Below are 20,936 nucleotides of genomic sequence, written 5' to 3'. Positions count from 1 at the left end.
AGGCAGGCTGTCAATTATACAATACGACTCAAATTATACAGACGTTGCACCTGTATCTCGGGCGTGTGTGGAGGTCTTACACCAAATACGTAAGTTCAGAAGGCTCTCCGTTAGTTACAATCTGATTAGCTGGGGTAACTGACAAGCGTTCAGTCAGTCAGTAAGTCGGTCACATCAGTCAATCACAATGGCCAGGGCATTAGTCAGGCAGGTGAGTCAGTCAGTTCGTCACTGTCCTTTCACCAGTATGCATTTCCATTGGGATCTCCCAGGCAATTTCTGCAGCAGCATGAAACTGCAGTTGCATTTAGGAGCTATGTAAATTCGTATTGCATCGCAAAATTGTGCTTCTTGTGGGGAAGATCAGGGTAACTGTAGTTACATGTAGATACACTATCACGACAGCATTCTTGATATAATTACGCTTGAAGTAATTTTCACATGCGAGGCACAATCGCCAAGTCGGGCGAATGATCTCGGAGTGGTCTCTGATGTCCGCTTTGCAGGAAACCGCATTCGCAGGCAAACCCCTCGAGAAATTACCGGGCAGAATGAAGGAAATGAACTGTCGGGCTTCATTCAAACTGGCTCCGGTACAAGATGAGACGTTGAACTTCGATGCCACGCGTGTCCAGCGCTGTAAACACGAGCCCAAGAATTTGCTAATTGCTCGACGGAGGTATCTAGGACAATTATATATCTGCAGTTTAATTAGCCTTCAGGAATTATTAACAGCTCACTTCGTCACTGTTTTGTGCAAATGCAACATTGCTCGGCCATGCGTGAAGAAAGTTCATTATGTGGTGGCATGGTCTCTTCCAATTGCAGCGCAGTTAACAGAGCACTGTGTGTGTCTTTGTTTCAAATTGCTAAATAGACCCTCGTCTGATTCATAATTGATGCTCGGGTCAGATAGCCATGTGAGCGCAGTGGCAATGTGTGTCGTACACCCTCCACTACCTGACGCAGATAAACAAATATAGCCGTCATGTAATGAACTAGCGCGCCGATAATTGTTGCTTGGACACACCGCTAAGTTGGAGGGCAATCCGCAAACATTCATCAATTCGCTGCCACGTTTCGCTGGTAGTTACAACCGTCATCTGGAGATTGCCAGTGGCTATTGCCTGACGATGCCGGTGTATGTGTGTGTGTGTGACTAGAATCATATGCCTTTCTTAACATGGGCCAAAGGTTTGTAGTGTGCATTACTTACATTTTATAATCTGCAGAATACGGCATTTAAAAAACGGAATAAAACCCCTCCCCATGTACCATAGCATTTGAAATAGTCCAAATATATGGTGGAGATTTCTGTATACAGGGACACTGACTGTGGCTGCCGTGGGTAGTAGTAGTTAAGTTTTTTGAGCCGACTGGCCAGGATTGGGCAAAACTTCGCCCACTTTTCACCCGCTCTGCAACTGGAGCGCACAGACAAGGTGTTCCTAACCTAACATTGAAACTAACAAGAACATATTTAAGAATCGCAGTTAAAGAGACAAACGACGTATATGCGGGAAGTCCTCGCTTAACGTGTGTACATGGTACACGTTTTCGCTATAAAGCGGTTCTTCTATTCGGGAACGCTTCTTGCACAATACGGAACGTGCATCCCGTTATAAAGCGGAACGTGCATCCCGTTATAAAGCGGAACGTGCATCCCGTTATAAAGCGGAACGTGCCTCCCGTTATAACGTGAAATGCCCACCATTATTAAGCGGTCGACGACGAACTACTTTCTTCATCTGCACTGATGAGCGGTGCGGTGATACAGTACGTGGACTGATACAGTAACGCGGCGGTGTACCCTCAGTTATTTGTCCTGCCATCTCATTGCGTGTGCGTAGGAGTACATCGTATCTGACCAAACTTTGTTCGTTACATTCTTTACGGGGACATCTTCTCGCTAGATTTGAAGCTTTCGTGGCTGCGGGGAATCCGTACTCTCTGGTTCTTTCGGCAAAGTCACGTGGGTAGAACAATAAAATCAAACTCGTGACGTTTCGATTGCAACACAAGCAATCATCTATCGAAATGTCGCGAGTTATTTTTTTTATTTTATTTTATACCTACGTTGCTTTGCCGAAAGAACCAGAGAGTAATCTTCTCGCTTCACGCATCTCCCCCCTAAACTTGGCCCTTTTCAGGGACGCATCTGCCGCATTTAAATATGTTTTCTAAAAAAAAAAACGTAAAATCTCATCGATGGGTGTCGACACGTACCGTAAATCCAGCCAATACAGACGGACTCGAAGAAGGCGACTATGAGGAGGCACATTCCGCTCGCAGCGTAGTAATCGAAGAGCTGGAACACGTACATCCCTCCCTGGATACGGGGGGGGGGGGGGGCAGGGATGATAGATAGACAGACAGATAAATGAAAACACTCATTTAATCACAGCAGCCGCAACGGGGGAAGTGATTTTTCATTTGGGTTAATGTTGTTCGTGCTTTGCCGCAAACACGTAAATTGAGCATTGACCACTGCGGCGGCAAACAAAGGACCGATGTTAAATTGATTTCAACGTCGCCGATGCAACACCAGGTGAAGAAGGCCAATCGTGGTGCATTCACTCCGTTGTAAAGATAGGCCTGGGCAACCTGGCTACTGTCATTACAGATGGTTATTTTTTGTTGTTGTTACAATTCAGGCAAGGGGACTTTTTGAAAGCATTTGACGTGAGATTAGGGGACGTGATTGTACGCGCAAATTACATCCCAAGGCCTTACGCATTAGCTCTTTGTTAGTTTCCCGTTGAAATTGCTTGCGCGGCTGCGGGCATCGAGACCACAAACCAACCGGGTAGCATTGCTTGGGGAGGAGGGGGGGGGGCTGAACAACAACCCTACTGAAGGCTCAGCCTCGACCTTCGAAAATTCAGTCAAGTCAGAAATTTCGGTGCACTTTTGAACGCCAGTGGCCGTGTTGTCTCCGACGCTTGCCAGTTCGGACGAGCGCCCGCCGACATAATAAAACATGCCCGTGCACGTCCGCTTCGGTCCGGTGACACTGAAATTTGTTGTTTCATCGTTTGTCGAACGCAGCCTGTGCCGTGCCCTCCTTGACTTTCGTGGTCCACCTCCCTCCCCTTTAGACGAGGTCAAGCTGCGAACTGACTCGCCGTTCGGTGCGCTGTCATGCAAAGCTGGAGTCATTAATGGGCTCATGCGTTTCAGTTTTGGAAATTCAACATGCGAGGTCGCAGTGCGGCTCAGGGGTCGGAGACGCGGAGCTCGCCCTGCCGAGATCCTGGCATCGAGTCCATATTTCATTTTTCACTGAAACTGCATTCTTGAGTTTAGCGAGTTGGTGAATGTTTTCGTTTTTATTTTAAACGCAGGCTCTCAAGACCAATATTACGATTCAATATATGTTTCTCTTGGGTTAGATCATCGTGTAGATATCATGTCAAATTTTGAGCTGTAACCCTCAACTACCCGACAGAGCCAATCAAATAAAGTTGTCACGTGGGGCAAATATGCCAATTGCTCTGGTTTATCAGTAAAACCATAACGTTGAAAAAAAACGAAATTTTACAATTTTGTACGACAAAAAAACACCACCTGGTTGTAATCTCCAGTGAAACATCGCACACAATTGTCAAAATGTGTCAAATGTCCGAGGCTCACAGAGCCAGACTAACGCACCATCGGGATTCTTAGAGTTCAGTTGTTAATGGCAGGAGGTTCAAAAGGGCGGACTAAACTTCCTCATGGATTCTTAGGATTCATGTGTTAACGGCCGAGACTCAAAAGACACGTTCAGTTTTGTGATGAGCACTGCCGTGGTAAATCGCCTCATTCACAACAACAACAACCACAGCAGCAGCAGCAGCAACAACAACAACAAGACAACAGAGGGCTGGGGCACGCAAGGCTCCGCCGCACCTCTGTCAGCATGATGAGCCCCATGAGGTAGAAGACAATCGCGGCCACCAACAGGAGGAGCTCTCTCCTCTTGCCCACGCGGAAGATGTGCGGGTACATGTCCGTAAGCGCCGTCACCAGGCTCTCGACGCACACAAACTGTGGGGGAGCGGAGTCGGAGTGTGCGAGACAGGCGGGGAGAGAGTGGAATCGGGGGTGCGTGACGGGTGGTGGTGGCGGTGGTGGTGGCGGCGTGTTGGGATATGAATCGTCGTGTGGAGGTGAGAGTTGTGAAGGGGCTTCGGTGGGAGTTTGGTGACAGGGAGTGAGAGACAGAGAGGATGCTCGTGGTCGTTGTCAATAAGGCGTGGGCAGACGGTTGCGTGCCCAGTGTGCTATTTAACATTTTGTGATATTCTTGTGTCCTGTCAATATCATCATATCATAACAATAATTTACAACTCTGTGTTTATTGACAGCTGGATAAAAGCCATGCCAGTCATGACACGTCTCTTCCACTGTGTCCCGCTCACTCCATTAGCCTAACCGTAATGCTTCCATATCATTTGCACGAATCATAAACATTCAATCGCTTCGTGCATGATTTAGCTGAAAGTTCCATAAGCGTTAGAGTCAAGAGCAACCAATTATTACATGCCTATCAATCGCTGTGTGTTGTAGCAGCACCGTAGACTCGGGGGAGGGGCGGGGGGCTAGAGGGGGGGTGGTGGCTAGCCTCACTTGCTGAAGGCTCAGACCCTCCTTGTATATTCTTCGCCAAATCAATCACCGTCATTTACAAGCTGTCTGTATTAAAGATAGACAGATGGGGGTTCGAGCTGCAGAGCAAAATACGCGGTAGATGCAAGCAGATCGTCTCTCTTTAGCGTTCCGATCCGCTTGAGCATTCGGCATTTGTTGAAAGTTTGGTTTTAACATTGACTGTGTCGTGTACCCCCCTCCACCCTCATCTTTAAACACGGTCACCCTACAGGGATGCCTCGTTGCATGTAGCTAGGTCAGAGGGTCGGCGACCAACATCACAAGAAGAATTTTTTTTTTTATCGAATTCGGTAAAAAACACAACCCTCAATATTTAAAGAGGTGTCGCAATGCACGTGAATAATACGAGCACCAGTGCCGGATTATCCTTGTTGCACAAGTAGCTCCATATACTACGGGCCCCGCACTTTCAAGGGCCCCGCGCTAAATGCTTTCAAGCTATCAATTCCGGTTCAGTGATTCTGCACTTGCTCTATTACTATAGTACTATACCGCCTTCAACTCTTATGAACGACTGGGTGTTAAAGGTTAGCGATTTGTCGTATTATCTGGCTGTATAGAAAATGAAAAAAAATAGGATAACTTTACTATGCAAATTTAAAAAAAATTGTATTTTAATATTTACGTGTTTTTAAAATTTAGGGCCCCTTTATGACATCATACTACAGGCCCCGCACTAGCTTCATCCGGCACTGACGAGCACGGTGGCCCTTTAACAGATGACGTCACGAAGCGGTCCCTTAAAGAGCCGCACGTGGCTCCGGGGGCCCCGGGGTTGCCCGACCCCTGAGCTCGGGGGGTCAGTGGCAGCTGCGGCGAGCGCTGGGAGTCTGTTGCCCGCCGCCGCCACCTGGGGTGGTCGACTGAGTCGAAAGCGCCTAACCGCTGCCCCAGTTGCACGCCTGTGGCATGAGCTGTGCTGGGGGGGGGGGGGATTACAGCGGCATTCCGCATTCTTCATTTTAGCGTGGATTCTGGCCAGCAGCCAATGGCTAGAGTCCACCTGCCCCCCCCCACTACAGCCACCACTGCCGTCTCCACATCAGCCCCCCCCACCCCTCCGCAGAAAACTTGATAAGCAGTCGAGGACCGTGCTGAGTGGCCCCACCAACTTAACGTTTTTTTGTGTGTGTTTAGTTTGTTGTCCTTTCCCCCGCACCTCCGATTGGCACGGTTGGTTACGTATGGTGCGAAAGAAGTTAAACATACATACATGCCTTCATGAGGCTAATTAACATCAGTGCTTTCGTGAATTTTTTTTGTCGTATGATTTGCAAAAGAAATGCTTCACTTCATTGATATTCGTTTGCTGAGCTCTGGCCAGATGGCTCAGGTCGTAGAGCATGCGGGTCGCAATCGGAAAGGTTGCGAGATCACATCCTGATTGGGGGTTGATTGGTTGACTCAGCCCATCATCATCCCTCCTCCAGGGGGTTGATAAATGGAGTACCCCTTTGTGGAGAAGTCAAACAGTGGTTGTCCGACGGCTAGACTGGCCCCTGCAATGAAAATGCAACGGCGTAGTAGAGTCGGCCAAAATCCCCACCGTGTGGGCTCTCCAGAGCTCCGTGTAGTGCAAGCCCTTCCACCAAGCCACGGAGAGGCATGAGCAGGTGTGAGCCACTACGTTTACCAACTTGCAACAGTTTCACAATATATGTTTTTGGGTCCGATCGCGTGTGTCGTACACCCTCCTCCACCCGACGCAGCCAAAATAAATAAAGAAATAAATGTGCCACGGCCCGATGTATTATTGCTTCAGCACATCGGTATATTGGAGAGCAATCCACAACATCTAACAATTTGGTACGAGTCTACGTGTCACATTTGCAACGATGTGTTGCAACACAGAAGCATCGAAGTCGCACCATCTAACGTGAAGATTGTGTGCGCATTTTAAGGATGCCAGTTAAATGTGCCGTTAACATTCTTTGTGCCGTTCAGTTCAGCTTGATTGTGACTTACAGTCACCGTCTTACTGTTTCGAAAACTTACAGGCATCACGGAAGTGCGTGCTTTAAATCGAATCGAAATTTACGTGCCATTTGTTTGACTTTTCTTGATGGCTTTAAATAAAAAAAAATCCATCAGCTATGGATTTGAACAACAACAGATTAGATTTATATACTGTATCAGCTTCTAAATGCGATCGCATCCCAAGACGCTGTACAGAGGCAGTGCAAATGAACAACGTTCACTCAGATATAGAAAACACATTTCTGACTGCAACGTCGATATCCTCAAACATTTATCAGAGATTGCATTATTATTACTACTATGCATATATTACCCAGTAAACTCTTACTGAGTCTTGTGACTCATCTTGAGGAGGGTCCTGCCAAGTGTTTTCAATAGTAGGGGGGAGGCTGAGGTAATGATGGCTATGGATACTCATCCAATTGTGTAATTTTCAGTGTAAGATTAAAAAATTGGCAAATTTGAACCATAACTCCGACACGCAATGGCCGTACTCTTGAGAATGACGTCTAACTGTGAAGCAGACGACATTTACTTTTGCCGCGAATACGCCCACAGTGTACAGTGGACACTTTCGGGCTATCTGCTCATGGATCGTGATGATGAGGATGATGATGATGATGACACCCGCAGTATTAATTATGGTTGCCGCCATGATTTTAACCCTGAAGTTCTGTGACAAGCGGCGTAGGGGCCCATTACTGGGCTGCGTCACCACACTGGCTCATAGCAGGTAGCGCATTCTTTATTTTAACGGATCACAAGGTTGCTGGGTGTTTTGCGACGACAAGAGTTATGAATTAGGAGGAAAGATGACGTCTCAGAACCACACCAACGACGCCACGTGGGCCAACGGGCGAGCGAAAAAACAACAGCGGCAATGACGACGACGTTAAACTTCGGCGCAGACGCACGACTGCGGGTGGCATTCCTGCCACCGTTGTTACCTGGCTGTCGAGACCCAGGAAGATGAGCATCAAGAAGAAGAGGGCAGCCCACAGCGGAGACAACGGCATCATGGTCACCGCCTTGGGGTAAGCGATGAACGCCAGGCCGGGTCCTGCGTGGCAGAGGATGAAAGCAGATCGCTGCTGCTCAGTGGGATCCATCAATTCATTGACCTTTTAAAGTAGATGAGAGCCCATTGTGGAACACTGTATCATATATATTTTTTTTACTTTACCAGGCAGACATGTGTGCTTATATAATTGTTTATATAATTACATGGTAATTATATAATTACATGGTAATTTATATAATTACATGGTAATTATATAAACACACGCTATGTGTTTACTATTACACATATGTTATTACTAGAGGGCAGCCTGTCCTACAGACAGTAGTGACGTGACACTCATCTGACCCTCGACCTGAACCTGCACTAAACACCCAACGTGACACTCAACACGAACGTGACACCGATAGCGGAGTTACCAGACACTCGCTAGTTAATGCTCACCGGACACTCACCAGTCACTGCCACCTGGGTCACATTTGGATTCATATGGGTTAAAGGTCATTCGTATCTTATCTTCAATGCCGTGGGTCTCTGGTGGATTTAATTCAAAATGAGCCCTCCATTGTGTACTCAAGAGCTTGCAACTGACAGACTCGCAGGGGGATCAATGACGTTCCTTGAGCAGGGCACGGTGGCTCGAAATGGACACCTCGGACGCAAGGGGTTGGTGGCTCACACTGAATTATGAAATTAAATCCTGGGGTCACAGAGACCCTGCGACCGCGAAAGGGCGCTCCATTAACCGCGACCACGAAAATGCGATTCTTGAATTGAATTGGGGTCTCAAATCGTGCCGATTAGCCGGGTTCGTGAGGAGGTGGCCGGGGAGAGGCGTGAATGATGACACGTGTGGTTTCCACAGTGTGACAGGCTCGCACTGCTGACATTAGCTTCATAAAGAAGTGTCTCTATTTAGCCGCCATTTAACATCGTTCATTAAATCCCTTCTGTTGATTTGAAAATTGTGCCTCGATGAATGTTTTTGTTAAGTCCTGTATGTACGCACATTGGCGGGGAGCGGTTGCACGGTGTTTCATGCAATACACCATGAACTTGGATAACATGGTTAAGATTCCCGGCGGTGGTAAGTGATATCTGAATCAGTCTTGTGACCCCCCCCCCACTCCCCCCCCCCACTGCCTTCACATACCCACATTGACCAGCGTGGTGAAGTATGGCCAAATATTCCGAAAATCAACACGGCACGGACAGGACCTCATCCGGAAGTGGATCTACAAGCATTTCAAAAATATGAATGCTTTCCAACTCAGGTAAAAAGCCCTTTTATGTTGCAGCTCTGTCCATTCAGGAGGGTGGAGAACTATACCGCTCATGATGATGATCCAATACAAACTTGAGTCAAATGTTGTGCTGCTGTTAGGGACGCGCCCTGGAGAAAACCGGACACATTGGTCAAAGGATTGTCCAAAACGTGGACGACACAAACCCAGTTTTTAAAGAACCATTTGCAGTTATGCGACATATTTTGCCCTGACAGGTGTTGCCAGTCAGCTTCCATGCCACTCGTTAAAATACTCCCAAAGTCACACGCACGTTGGAATGCTTTACAGCAATCCAAAGCTCTTGCGTGAGTTTTCCTCGCTTGTCTTTTGCGCGTAATACGAACATTATAATCCCAAAACTTCGTCCACAAATTAGTTAGATTCCCAGCGAAGACGCACAAACAAAGTTGATTAGGCACTCTGCAAGGGCTAGGAGGGTCTCTGCCGCATCCCTGCTGCTAAGAAGCATCCCCATCCACTCATCCTGCTCACCCCCCCCCCCCCCCCCACCTGCCTGCAGGAACCCAGAGCATTAGGCCCTCTTCAATTAGCAGCGGGGGGCACTTAGGATGATTGAGCACAGCTCGCTTAACGAAGTGGGCAGCGGTGGCAGTGGCAGCAGCAGCAGCAAGGACAACAACGTCTGGTTTACATTTGCAAAGCGGACAAAATAAAAAAAAACGACGAATCAAAGGACTTCCAGCCAGCGGGACCGGTTCTTCCTGCGCGTAGCCCCCCCGCACGTGGCGATAATAACCGACGGACGCGCACGCTTTCATGTTTCTACAAAGGCAATGGGTGCCGTGTGCGGAGGGGTCAAAGAGATCGGAGGAGCGCGACACTTAAATCAACCGCGGCGCAGCGGCAAGCAGCCCGTGTCTGGACGTCCTGCAAAAGTTTTGCGTTTCACTCAAAAGTAAAAGGGGTCCTGCGCTCGTCCTCAGGCTGGAAACGTAAGCCTCGTTCAAAACCCTCCCGAGAAGCTGTTCTCGCCCGATGCGCTGCGCGGTCTGAGAACGCGAGGATGGGTGGAGGCATTTACGCCACGCGGTTATTTTGTGGTTCATGCAACGTCCTAATGACTCATTCATTACATTATTACATTCAATAAAGTATGCTCGCCCGCTGGTCTGGCTTCAAAGAGCGAGGCCGGCTGTAGGAGGTTCTGTTTAGAGACGCGGCACGGTCACTACTGGGTAGGTTTTTGCGGTTGTGCTTTGCAGCTCTCCGATGCCTTTTCGGGTCACGCTGCCCCCACGATGACCTGCTATGCATGGGGAGGCCCTCATTCAGCAGGGCTCTCAATGTCCAATGTCCTACAGCCGAGCCAGCAAGGACACTCGGGTTGCAGTGAATTAAATCTCACACCCAGCTTTCGCCCAGCCGGCGCCAGTGGCAAGTTTCACAATAATTGATGTTGCGCAAAGCTCTGCAATTGGAGCAAACGGCCTTTTGAAGGGGCTGGCGTTACACCACGGCGGCCAACTAAGCACTGCGCTCTCACTGATAATTGCCGCCATTTAGAATCGACGTGTGCTTAGAGCGTTTGGCTACTGCTATACATTTCCACGTGACGAGCCACTTCGTTGAGCTCTCATTTGTGGCCAGGTCGCTTCTGAAAAAGAGCTACGTAGCTCAGTGGGCTTTACGTGGTAAAATAAGTCAAATAGTTACACACTAGGTTTGCCGTGATATATTTTTTCACGATGTGTTTCACGATGTGACGTTTGTCGCGATATCGGTTTCCCACAGCTTTGTTAACAGTTTTGCACATTTTTATTGTATCCTCCATAATATAGGTGTCGCCACCACCCGACAGCCAACTAGTAAGGTTTGTCACGTAAACAGAACGTGGCCAATTCGTCACTAGTACAGCACACCGGTGTGTTGGAGAGCTAATCCACAACATTTTCAATCTGAGTATGACGTATCGCCAGTAATTACAACTAGCATCATCAGGGGACAGACAGATTTGTTGAGAACTGCTCCTGTTTCATTCCTTAAATATGTGATCACCTTACTTGTGAGCCCTTCTTGTGCGAAGGGGGATTAATTAATGCATATACATTTCAATGGGTATCCATTTCCGGTTAGGTTATTCATATGGTAATTAACGTACATTATTGTATCCGTTTGATTGCACTGTGTGTTACTTTCAGTATGAATAAAGGTCACTTAAACGTTCTTCAATTGCAGTTCAGTCAATTTGAGCCTGCCTTTTCAAAATAATCACAACTTTACAATTTATAGCGATTGTAAGCACACACGCTATCCGCTACACTAAAAATTATTGAAGTTTATTGCACAAAACTGTGAAATTGATGGCGGCATATCGCCACACCGTGAATTACTCCAGGAAAACATTTCACAAAACTTAATTTAATGAATTAGCAATTTAATTTTACAATATATCAAATCATCGAGTTGGTAATTTCATTCATATTTTTCTCGTAATTGAAGACGAATTAAATGAGCAACGGATATCAGGGTATTAACGATACGAATCTCGTCAGGGTCGGCTCGTCCTTGTGAACCGGTAAGGCCAGGCCACGTGAGTGGAAAAAAAGGAAAACCCCTTAACGATACCAAGCTGTGCGTTGGGGGGGGGGGGGGCCTTATCCTGCAAGGATGGCACAGTATATGTCAGTGTTCTTCGTCGATTTTCAAAGGTGGGCGGGGGGGGGGCGGGGGGGGGTCACTTTTGCCGATGAGACATCACCAGTGTGAGGACCGCCACACACTTGAAACCATCGCTGGCTTTGGCAGCACGATGATGATGATGATGAGGGTGTTTTCACCGTTTGCGTATTCTCTCAGGGGCCGCACGTCAGGGGTTGCACGAAAGGCCACCAGGGGCCGTCAGTGGCCCGCAGGGCCTTGCAATGAAGAACGCTGAACTTTGTCCATGTTCACGTCTAACATCCAAGGCAGTCCCGCCCTTACCGTCCTTCTCGCTATATAAACTTTCACTTCTCTGCTAGAGGCCCCCCCAACCTGGGTGGGGCAGTGAAGCCTTTCTACCCCATCCCACCTTCACCAAGCCCTGCCGTGCCGATCTCGGACTTGCTCACGGAATTTCTGCCCCCCCCCATCCCCCCCAACACTTCTTGTTCGGTGGTCGTTGCTCTGTACCGGGGCTTGCGTAGAGTTTAAATAAAAACAATAAAAAACACCCAAGGCGGCGTTGTTGACGAATGTGTTCGAGCTTGTTTTGTTTCGTCTGCTCGTTGTGAACAACATGAACCTCCATAACCCTGCCCTCTCTCCTCCTGCATCCCTTTGCTCCCCATCCTTGTGACCCCTAACCCTGTCCCCGACCCCCGGCCTCTCCAGGGACCTTACCGGACTCGGCCACTTCGGCGATCGGCACGTTCTGCTCGTACGCCATGAAGCCCAGGATGGAGAATATCGCGAACCCCGCCACGAAGCTGGTGCCGCTATTGAGGCAGCAGAGCATGACGCAGTCCCTGCAGGGGGGAGATCCTGCCTGGGTCACGGGGCACGGCACGTACACTCACAATCACTCTCGCGTGGGTCACGCATCGGATGCGCTTCTACGGCCGTCTGGAACGCTCTTCCTTCCGATATTAGGAAGCCACTGGAGCGATGCGCTTTTTCAATAATCTAGATTTACAAACTAATTGATTAAGAAATTATTTTTGTGTTTTGTTTATTATCCTTCTCCAGCGCCTCCGATTAGCACAGTTAGCTACGTACAGCGCGAAATAAGTCACAACATACATACGTATACATCATCAATCGCAGAGCGTATGCAAGTCGAAGACATCGCATTGACTGCTGAGATTAGTAAGCGGGCCTGGGCAGGTTGGGCCTAATGGCGGAGTAGCAGCTAAAGGAGGAATCACGCCCGAGGGGACGCCCCTCTGGAGATTAAGTAATGATCACTCACAATGCCTCATGTGGAACAAAGATGGAATCTATTTGTGACCCAGATTTGTGACAATTCCCAAATCTGGTAGTGGAGGAGGGGCGTGAATCATTGCGTGTTGTACCAGGAATTGAAACCTATTTCGCCAACATAACTGAACCACCACACATGTGTAGCCACTGCACGTGCATATCCATGTGCATACATTTAGGTACGCTGAAAGACATGAGTACGTGATACAATTTGATATAGTACAGCCAGTCTCTTTCAACATGCTGATAGACATTAGTTTCGTAGAAATTCTATCTCTAAATGCTTCCAGCAGGCTTGTTTTTTTTTCTTTTAACGTTAAAATTGCACTGCTTTCCTCGAAACACAAGCCACGAAATTCTTAAACAGTATGCCTACTATATTCGCACGATGGTGTTTGCTGTGGACCAACGTGTTTTTTGGCAGGGGTGACGCAACTGGCTCTGAAGACTCTACACTAACACCTCGGGTGGCACGTGCGAAGCGTGTTTGCGCGCCGGTTTGCAGCAGCGACCCACTTGTAGCAGTTGTTATTGTAGTGGTTGTAGCTTCCCAGTGCGGTCAGGCAGCCCAGGCAGATGGCGTAGGAGAAGAAGATCTGCGTGCCAGCGTCGACCCACACCTGCGACCGGAGTGATGATAATAATTCAATTGTATTATGGGCATTGCATCATAGGATCCCAATTCGCAATGCATGAAAAGCAGGAAACAAAAACAGGGGCAATCGATCAAACTAAAGCGGGAAGGCCACTATAGAGAGATGGGTCTTTAAAGCAGACTTGAATATATCAGTCAACAAGGGGACATTCGGTCGGGTTGAGCAGGAAGCTCACTGACCCACGCAAGTAGTTGGCCTACTTGCTCCGGCACTTCGAGATGTATTGCATGCAAGGTATCGTATAAATACAGAGAAATGATGATGATGGAAGACAATCTATGCTCAACGGGAAAAAAAACTGGTTTCCACCATAGGAATGTGGAATTTTCTCCACTGGCTGAATACTTCCATTGGAATTGAGCATCATCTAAAGATAGCCACTTGATTTCATTTCCTATACTATTGTCATCATCATCTGCAGCCATGGTTAATCCACTGCTGGATAAAGTCCTTCCCAAGATGCCACCACCATCTCTCGTGAGCCTGCGATGTATTCCATTCCATTGGCTACCACGCCACCACCATTCTTGATAATCGGCCCATCAACCCCCTTGTTTAAATAACCCACATGGGCAAAGCAAATGTTCAGTAATCCATGACTAAAAAATAAACCACGTAATCAATACATGCCCCGTATTGAAGGGGTACTTCCCCCACTGCCTATAAATATACATTACAGAAAGGCACCATGCACGCGTGACACATTAAAAAAATGCGTAGATTTTATGAGATAAATTAATCTAAGGCGGCACTCTTTTCTCATTGAAACTGACAATTTTTAAATACGACGAGCAACAACAAAGACGGTCACTGCGTCACATACATTCGGATGCCCTTCTGCGGCCGTCTGGAACGCTCTTCCGATATTATACCGCTGGAGGTATGCACTCATTAATGATCTAAATTGAAAGCTAATTTTGTTAGGAACTACTTTTTGTGTTTAGTTTGTTGTCCTTCCCCCGAACCTTCGATTAGCATGGTTGGCTATGTACGATGCGAATGAAGTTCAACATACATATATACAATTTAAATAATGCAATTTCTTTCTTTCCAAGAATGGCTGGTTCGTGGTGTTTTTTGCAGTTTTCCCCGTGTACTATTTTTTTAGCCATGCAACAATTCAGCTGCAAAAATATTAGTCGCAGTGTCATAGTTCAGGGTCACGATTCAAGTATTTTGTTGTTTCTTTTTGATCATTTCACTCGTGTGTTTAAAAAATTATAATTCTGTACAGTCGGTACAGTTCTGTCCACCGTTTTACCAAAAACGCAACACGAGCTTATAAATAATACATTTAAACACGTAAGATTTGATGCATGCACCCTAAGTATAATGATACATTCCATTCAGTGAATCAATGCATCGTTAAATGTTTCTGATTATTTTTCCATGTATTATTTGCAAACATAAAAAAACAGAGGCACAATGCTGGAATACAATTGGCTTTTTTGATATGTCAACAAATAAATAATTGAGCTAACGCAGCTGGTGAATTCCCATTGTCAGATTAGAACTGTCAATTTAGAAAGGTTTGTTGCTCTACTTCTCATATTGTGCTCTCTGTGTCTCGCACGTGACGCGAGGTCGTGTTCGCGTGCACACGCGAGCTGTCATATCAGTGCAGCGTGGTGCGTGCACACGCGAGCTGTCATATCAGCGCAGCGTGGTGCGTGCACACGCGAGCTGTCATATCAGGGCAGCGTGGTGCGTCACACGCGAGCTGTCACATCAGCGCAGCGTGGTGCGTCACACGCGAGCTGTCATTTCTGCGCAGCGTGGTGCGTCACACGCGAGCTGTCATATCAAGGCAGCGTGGTGCGTCACACGCTAGCTGTCATATCAGTGCAGCGTGGTGCGTCACACGCGAGCTGTCATATCAGCGCAGCGTGGTGCGTGCACACGCGAGCTGTCATATCAGGGCAGCGTGGTGCGTCACACGCGAGCTGTCACATCAGCGCAGCGTGGTGCGTCACACGCGAGCTGTCATTTCTGCGCAGCGTGGTGCGTCACACGCGAGCTGTCATATCAAGGCAGCGTGGTGCGTCACACGCTAGCTGTCATATCAGTGCAGCGTGGTGCGTCACACGCGAGTTGTCATATCAGCGCAGCGTGGTGCGTCACACGCGAGCTGTCATATCAGCGCAGCGTGGTGCGTCACACGCGAGCTGTCATATCAGCGCAGCGTGGTGCATCACACGCGAGCTGTCATTTCAGCGCAGCGTGGTGCGTCACACGCGAGCTGTCATATCAGGGCAGCGTGGTGCGTCACACGCTAGCTGTCATATCAGTGCAGCGTGGTGCATCACACGCGAGCTATCATATCGGCGCAGCGTGGTGCGTCACACGCGAGCTGTCATATCAGTGCAGCGTGGTGCGTCACACGCGAGCTGTCATATCAGGACAGCGTGGTGTGTCACATGCGAGCTGTCATATCAGTGCAGCATGGTGCGTCACACGCGAACTGTCATATCGGCGTAGCGTGGTGCGTCACACGCGAGCTGTCATATCGGCACAGCGTGGTGCGTCACACGTGAGCTGTCATATCAGCGCAACGTGGTGCGTCACACGTGAGCTGTCATATCAGGGCAGCGTGGTGCATCACACGCTAGCTGTCATATCAGTCCAGCGTGGTGCATCACACGCTAGCTGTCATATCAGTGCAGCGTGGTGCGTCACACGCGAGCTGTCATATCTGCACAGCGTGGTGCGTCACACGTGAGCTGTCATATCAGCGCAGCGTGGTGCGTCACACGTGAGCTGTCATATCAGGGCAGCGTGGTGCATCACACGCTAGCTGTCATATCAGTGCAGCGTGGTGCATCACACGCTAGCTGTCATATCAGTGCAGCGTGGTGCGTCACACGCGAGCTGTCATATCAGCGCAGCGTGGTGCGTCACACGCGAGCTGTCATATCAGGGCAGCGTGGTGCGTCATACGCGAGGTGTCATATCAGGGCAGCATGGTGCGTCACACGCGAGCTGTCATATCAGGGCAGCGTGGTGCGTCACACGCTAGCTGTCATATCAGTGCAGCGTGGTGCGTCACACGCGAGCTGTCATATCGGCATAGCGTGGTGCGTCACACGCGAGCTGTCATATCAGTGCAGCGTGGTGCGTCACACGCGAGCTGTCATATTTGCGCAGTGTGGTGCGTCACACGCGAGCTGTCATAGCAGGGCAGCGTGGTGCATCACACGCGAGCTGTCATATCAGGGCAGCATGGTGCGTCACACGCGAGCTGTCATATCAGTGCAGCGTGGTGCATCACACGCGAGCTGTCATATCGGCGCAGCGTGGTGCGTCACACGCGAGCTGTCATATCAGGACAGCGTGGTGCGTCACACGCAAGCTGTCATATCGGCGCAGCGTGGTGCGTCACACGCGAGGTGTCATATCAGGGCAGCGTGGTGCGTCACACGCAAGCTGTCATATCGGCGCAGCGTGGTGCGTCACACGCGAGGTGTCATATCAGGGCAGCATGGTGCGTCACACACGAGGTGTCATATCAGGGCAGCGTGGTGCGTCACACACGAGGTGTCATATCAGGGCAGCGTGGTGCGTCACACGTGAGCTGTCATATCAGCGCAGCGTGGTGCGTCACATGCGAGGTGTCATATCGGCGCAGCGTGGTGCGTCACACGCGAGCTGTCATATCGGCGCAGCGTGGTGCGTCACACGCGAGGTGTCATATCAGGGCAGCGTGGTGCGTCACACGCGAGGTGTCATATCAGCGCAGCGTGGTGCGTCACACGCGAGCTGTCATATCAGGGCAGCATGGTGCGTCACACGCGAGGTGTCATATCAGCGCAGCGTGGTGCGTCACACGCGAGGTGTCATATCAGGGCAGCGTGGTGCGTCACACGTGAGCTGTCATATCAGCGCAGCGTGGTGCGTCACACGCGAGCTGTCATATCAGGGCAGCGTGGTGCGTCACACGCGAGCTGTCATATCGGCGCAGCGTGGTGCATCACACGCGAGCTGTCATATCGGCGCAGCGTGGTGCGTCACACGCGAGATCTGATGCACGCGGCGACGCGACGAGCGCCCATGGTGCGGGCCAGCAGCGCAGCAGCACAAATGATCTTCCACTTCGCCCCGTTGCACCGCGCCCGTTGCGTTGCGTCCGCGACTTTCATCGCTGCGGACGGGACAGCGTTTCCATATATATATCTTTTTGTACGTTATTATGCAATGCCGTCCATTGCGTGTAAATCAAATAAAAAGTCATGTTGGGAGAGACCGGGTCATTTTGGAGGCCCGGTTGTCAGCAAGGGACTTGTGCCAGGCGGGCAAACAGAGTTGTGGAACTTTCACGAAATCACAACATCAACAACATGATCACACGCGTGAGCGTCTCCAGGAAAGGAGATCCCGTGCGCTCGCTGGCTTGCGATGCCAACGAGTTCACGATGTGAACTGCAATTGCAATCAGACAATTGTGGCAGAATCAGAATCTTTATTTATTCTTGAAAAATCCGATGGCCAATGAAGCTCTTTTTCCACAGATGTCCAACTGCTGCCCCACACTCCTGCTTGCATTCCCTTTCGGTCCTTTTGACGCAGACCTTATATATATTTTTTATTTTAGTTGCTTGCACGGTTTTAATTTGACATCCATTTCCAGAGCAAGCACGAGTACCGGTGATAGGTAGCAACACTTGATTGCACAACGAGGCTGGCATATTCTAGGACAGAGGCTCTGTTGATTGCATCAAAAGAAAATGCATGGCGTTAAATATGAATGCATCTTTGTTACTGTTAGGGCAGAGATGCACTGGGAACGTAATGTACATCTGAATCTCGGTCCCCTTTGCATTTGCCCACGCAGAATTGTTCCGCACTCGTTATTGACGTGCTGCTGGAAAGCGCGTTGCAGAAATGGGTGTATTTTTATCCACCGCTAATGCTAAATTTCCCTACCCCTGGGCAATGCATTTTTCACACTTCGCCTCTCCTTCTTCAACCCCACAGGCTTCCCGTTTACTGCATCGCTGTTTTGTAAAATGCCCGATGCTTGTCTGCAAATCTCTCCACGGCCTTGTCCCACCTCAACTTGCCTATCTCATATCATTCCATGCCCCTCCCCACTCTCATCCTCTTCAGTCTTCTCTCTGTCTCTCTCTTTGTCCCTCCTTCTCCCTGTGCCCAATCCTGTTTTCGGTTCTTCTCCCTCCTTCCACCGCTCCACTGGAATCAACTTGCCCTGTACATTGAACAGCACTGCACCATAGACTCAACACTGCCCATAGACGCAACACTGCCCATAGACTCAACACTGCCCATAGACTCAACACTGCCCATAGACTAACACTACCCATAGAATAACACTACCCAAAGACTCAACACTGCCCATAGACTCAACACTGCCCATAAACCCAACACTGCCCATATACCCAACACTGCCCATAGACTCAACACTGCCCATAGACTAACACTACCCATAGACTAACACTACCCAAAGACTCAACACTGCCCATAGACTCAACACTGCCCATAAACCCAACACTGGCCATATACCCAACACTGCCCATAGACTCAACACTGCCCATAGACTCAACACTGCCCATAGACTCAACACTGCCCATAGACTCAACACTGCCCATAGACTCAACACTGCTCAATGACTCAACACTGCCCATAGGGTCACACTGCCCATAGACACAATACTGGCCATAGACTCAACACTGCCCTTGTACATGCCCCATTCTTAACCTTCTTCCATTCCTCTATTAAAGCCTCACCTCTTCTCTATAGCCCATTCTCATTGCGGGATGCTGCCGTGCCGTAATGGTCAGCAGACTGGACTTGCAACTAAGAGGTCGCTGGTTCTACTCCATCTCCTGGCGCGACAGTTAAAACAACGGTGCAAGTTCCTTAAATCCAGCAGTGTAAATGGGCACGCCACAGTCAATTGGCAGGCCGTGTGCGATGGCGGTCAAGTGTGGGTACTCCCACCTCTTCTAAATATGTCTGCTTCATTGTGGAAGATGACGATGAAGTACCCTCTAGAGCAGTGTTCTTCACTCATTTTCAGTGCGAGGGCCGCAACACATTTGAACCCATTGTTGGGTTTGACAGCACGATGACGGTGGGGGTGTTTTCACGTGTTGTGTTCTGTTGGGGGGCCGCACATCAGGGGCCGCACTAAAGGCCACCAGGGGCCGTCGCCAGTGGCCCCTGGTTGGCCTTGCGATCGAGGACACTTCTCTCGAGGGTTCCAAGTGAAGGCCATTCAGCCAGTAGTAGCACGAGCTGAGCGCTTTGCATGGCTGCAACCCTGCATTACCATCGACGGCACTCTAAAAGGCCAAACGGCACGACAGCCCGAGTTGAAAAGCCAGACCCAGAAGAGATGGCTGCTGTCTGCCGACAATGTCACTCGCTGCGCTGTGCACTTGCGCAATCGGGGACGACCAAAGTCCGTTTCTCCCCGAACGTTTAAGTCAACGGCAAGCTGTGAAACTGGCACGGACCTCGAATTCCTCACTCACCAAAAATAAAAATACGAGAGAATGTCTGAGCAACGAGGAAGGACTAGCCGGATAAGCTGATCACACGTAGATTGCAAAACAATTATAGATTCGTGCGCGATAATCATAATAATTAGTGTCGCTATCTCAATAGCGATGTCCACACTGCCCTTTTGTAGAAAACACACAGTGCGCTGTGTTAAACAGAACAACATGCTTGCTTTTGTTCATTAATTCAAAACAAATTGAGGTTCGAGCATCGAGAAGTGTTTCTGTGGCCTGCGGATCAGAACACAAATGTACGTTTTGATATAAAGCTTTCGTGACTGCAGGGATTCATATTCTTGGTTCTTTCGGTAAAGTCACGTAGAAGGGAAACAATAATATAATATTTTTTTTATTATAATTTTAATACAATAATACAAATATGATTATTACTTTAATATAATAAAAATATTATTATTTTATTGTTTCCCTTCTACGTGACTTTACCGAAAGAAGCAAGAATACAAATGTACATGCTGTATTTATATTTGTCACGCAATAAAATGCGAGCATATATATGCAGCTACACACAGAGTATGATCATATATGCGTAAATACATAGCTATGCATATGTGTAGCAACGTGAACATAACAGTATACATGTTCAGTATGATTACATGTGTGCATATTTACATGATTACTTGATTGCATATATAGTATAGATGTAGAGTGGCGATAAGTTTCAGGTGCAAATTCTGCACGTTTAAGGAACGTTTCGAATACTTTTCAGATTTTGTGATAATTTACACGGTGTCATATATTTACGCTCACAAATAGTGACATCGCTGGATGCAACTTAGCACTGCGAGGGCAAAACAAAACCTGACGTTTCGATGATTGAGGCTGAGAATTCTCGCAACAACGCCAGCAATGAATGCTACCTTACACTGGAGAAGAACGAGGGTAAAGA

General features: G+C 48.6%; 1 protein-coding gene across 2 annotated transcripts in view; it reads right to left on the bottom strand.

Annotated features, from left to right (window-relative positions):
* The window catches only part of LOC116947497 (sodium- and chloride-dependent GABA transporter 3-like), a 140,452-nt gene that overhangs the window by 30,726 nt on the left and 88,790 nt on the right, over nucleotides 1-20,936 (bottom strand). For both annotated transcript variants that reach the window (XM_032963310.2, XM_032963311.2), the window contains exons 9-13: nucleotides 13,372-13,475; nucleotides 12,277-12,401; nucleotides 7,578-7,690; nucleotides 3,892-4,029; nucleotides 2,227-2,329 (exon numbers count right to left, since the gene is read on the bottom strand). In XM_032963310.2, coding sequence (XP_032819201.1) covers nucleotides 2,227-2,329; nucleotides 3,892-4,029; nucleotides 7,578-7,690; nucleotides 12,277-12,401; nucleotides 13,372-13,475 — 583 coding nt within the window. The remainder of the gene's footprint in view (nucleotides 1-2,226; nucleotides 2,330-3,891; nucleotides 4,030-7,577; nucleotides 7,691-12,276; nucleotides 12,402-13,371; nucleotides 13,476-20,936) is intronic.

The sequence above is a fragment of the Petromyzon marinus genome, chromosome 30, assembly GCF_048934315.1.
Source record: "Petromyzon marinus isolate PM22_M1 ecotype Great Lakes invasive population chromosome 30, UKy_Petmar_22M1.pri1.0, whole genome shotgun sequence".
Lineage (NCBI taxonomy): Eukaryota > Metazoa > Chordata > Hyperoartia > Petromyzontiformes > Petromyzontidae > Petromyzon > Petromyzon marinus.
This window is presented reverse-complemented; position numbering and strand designations above follow the sequence as displayed.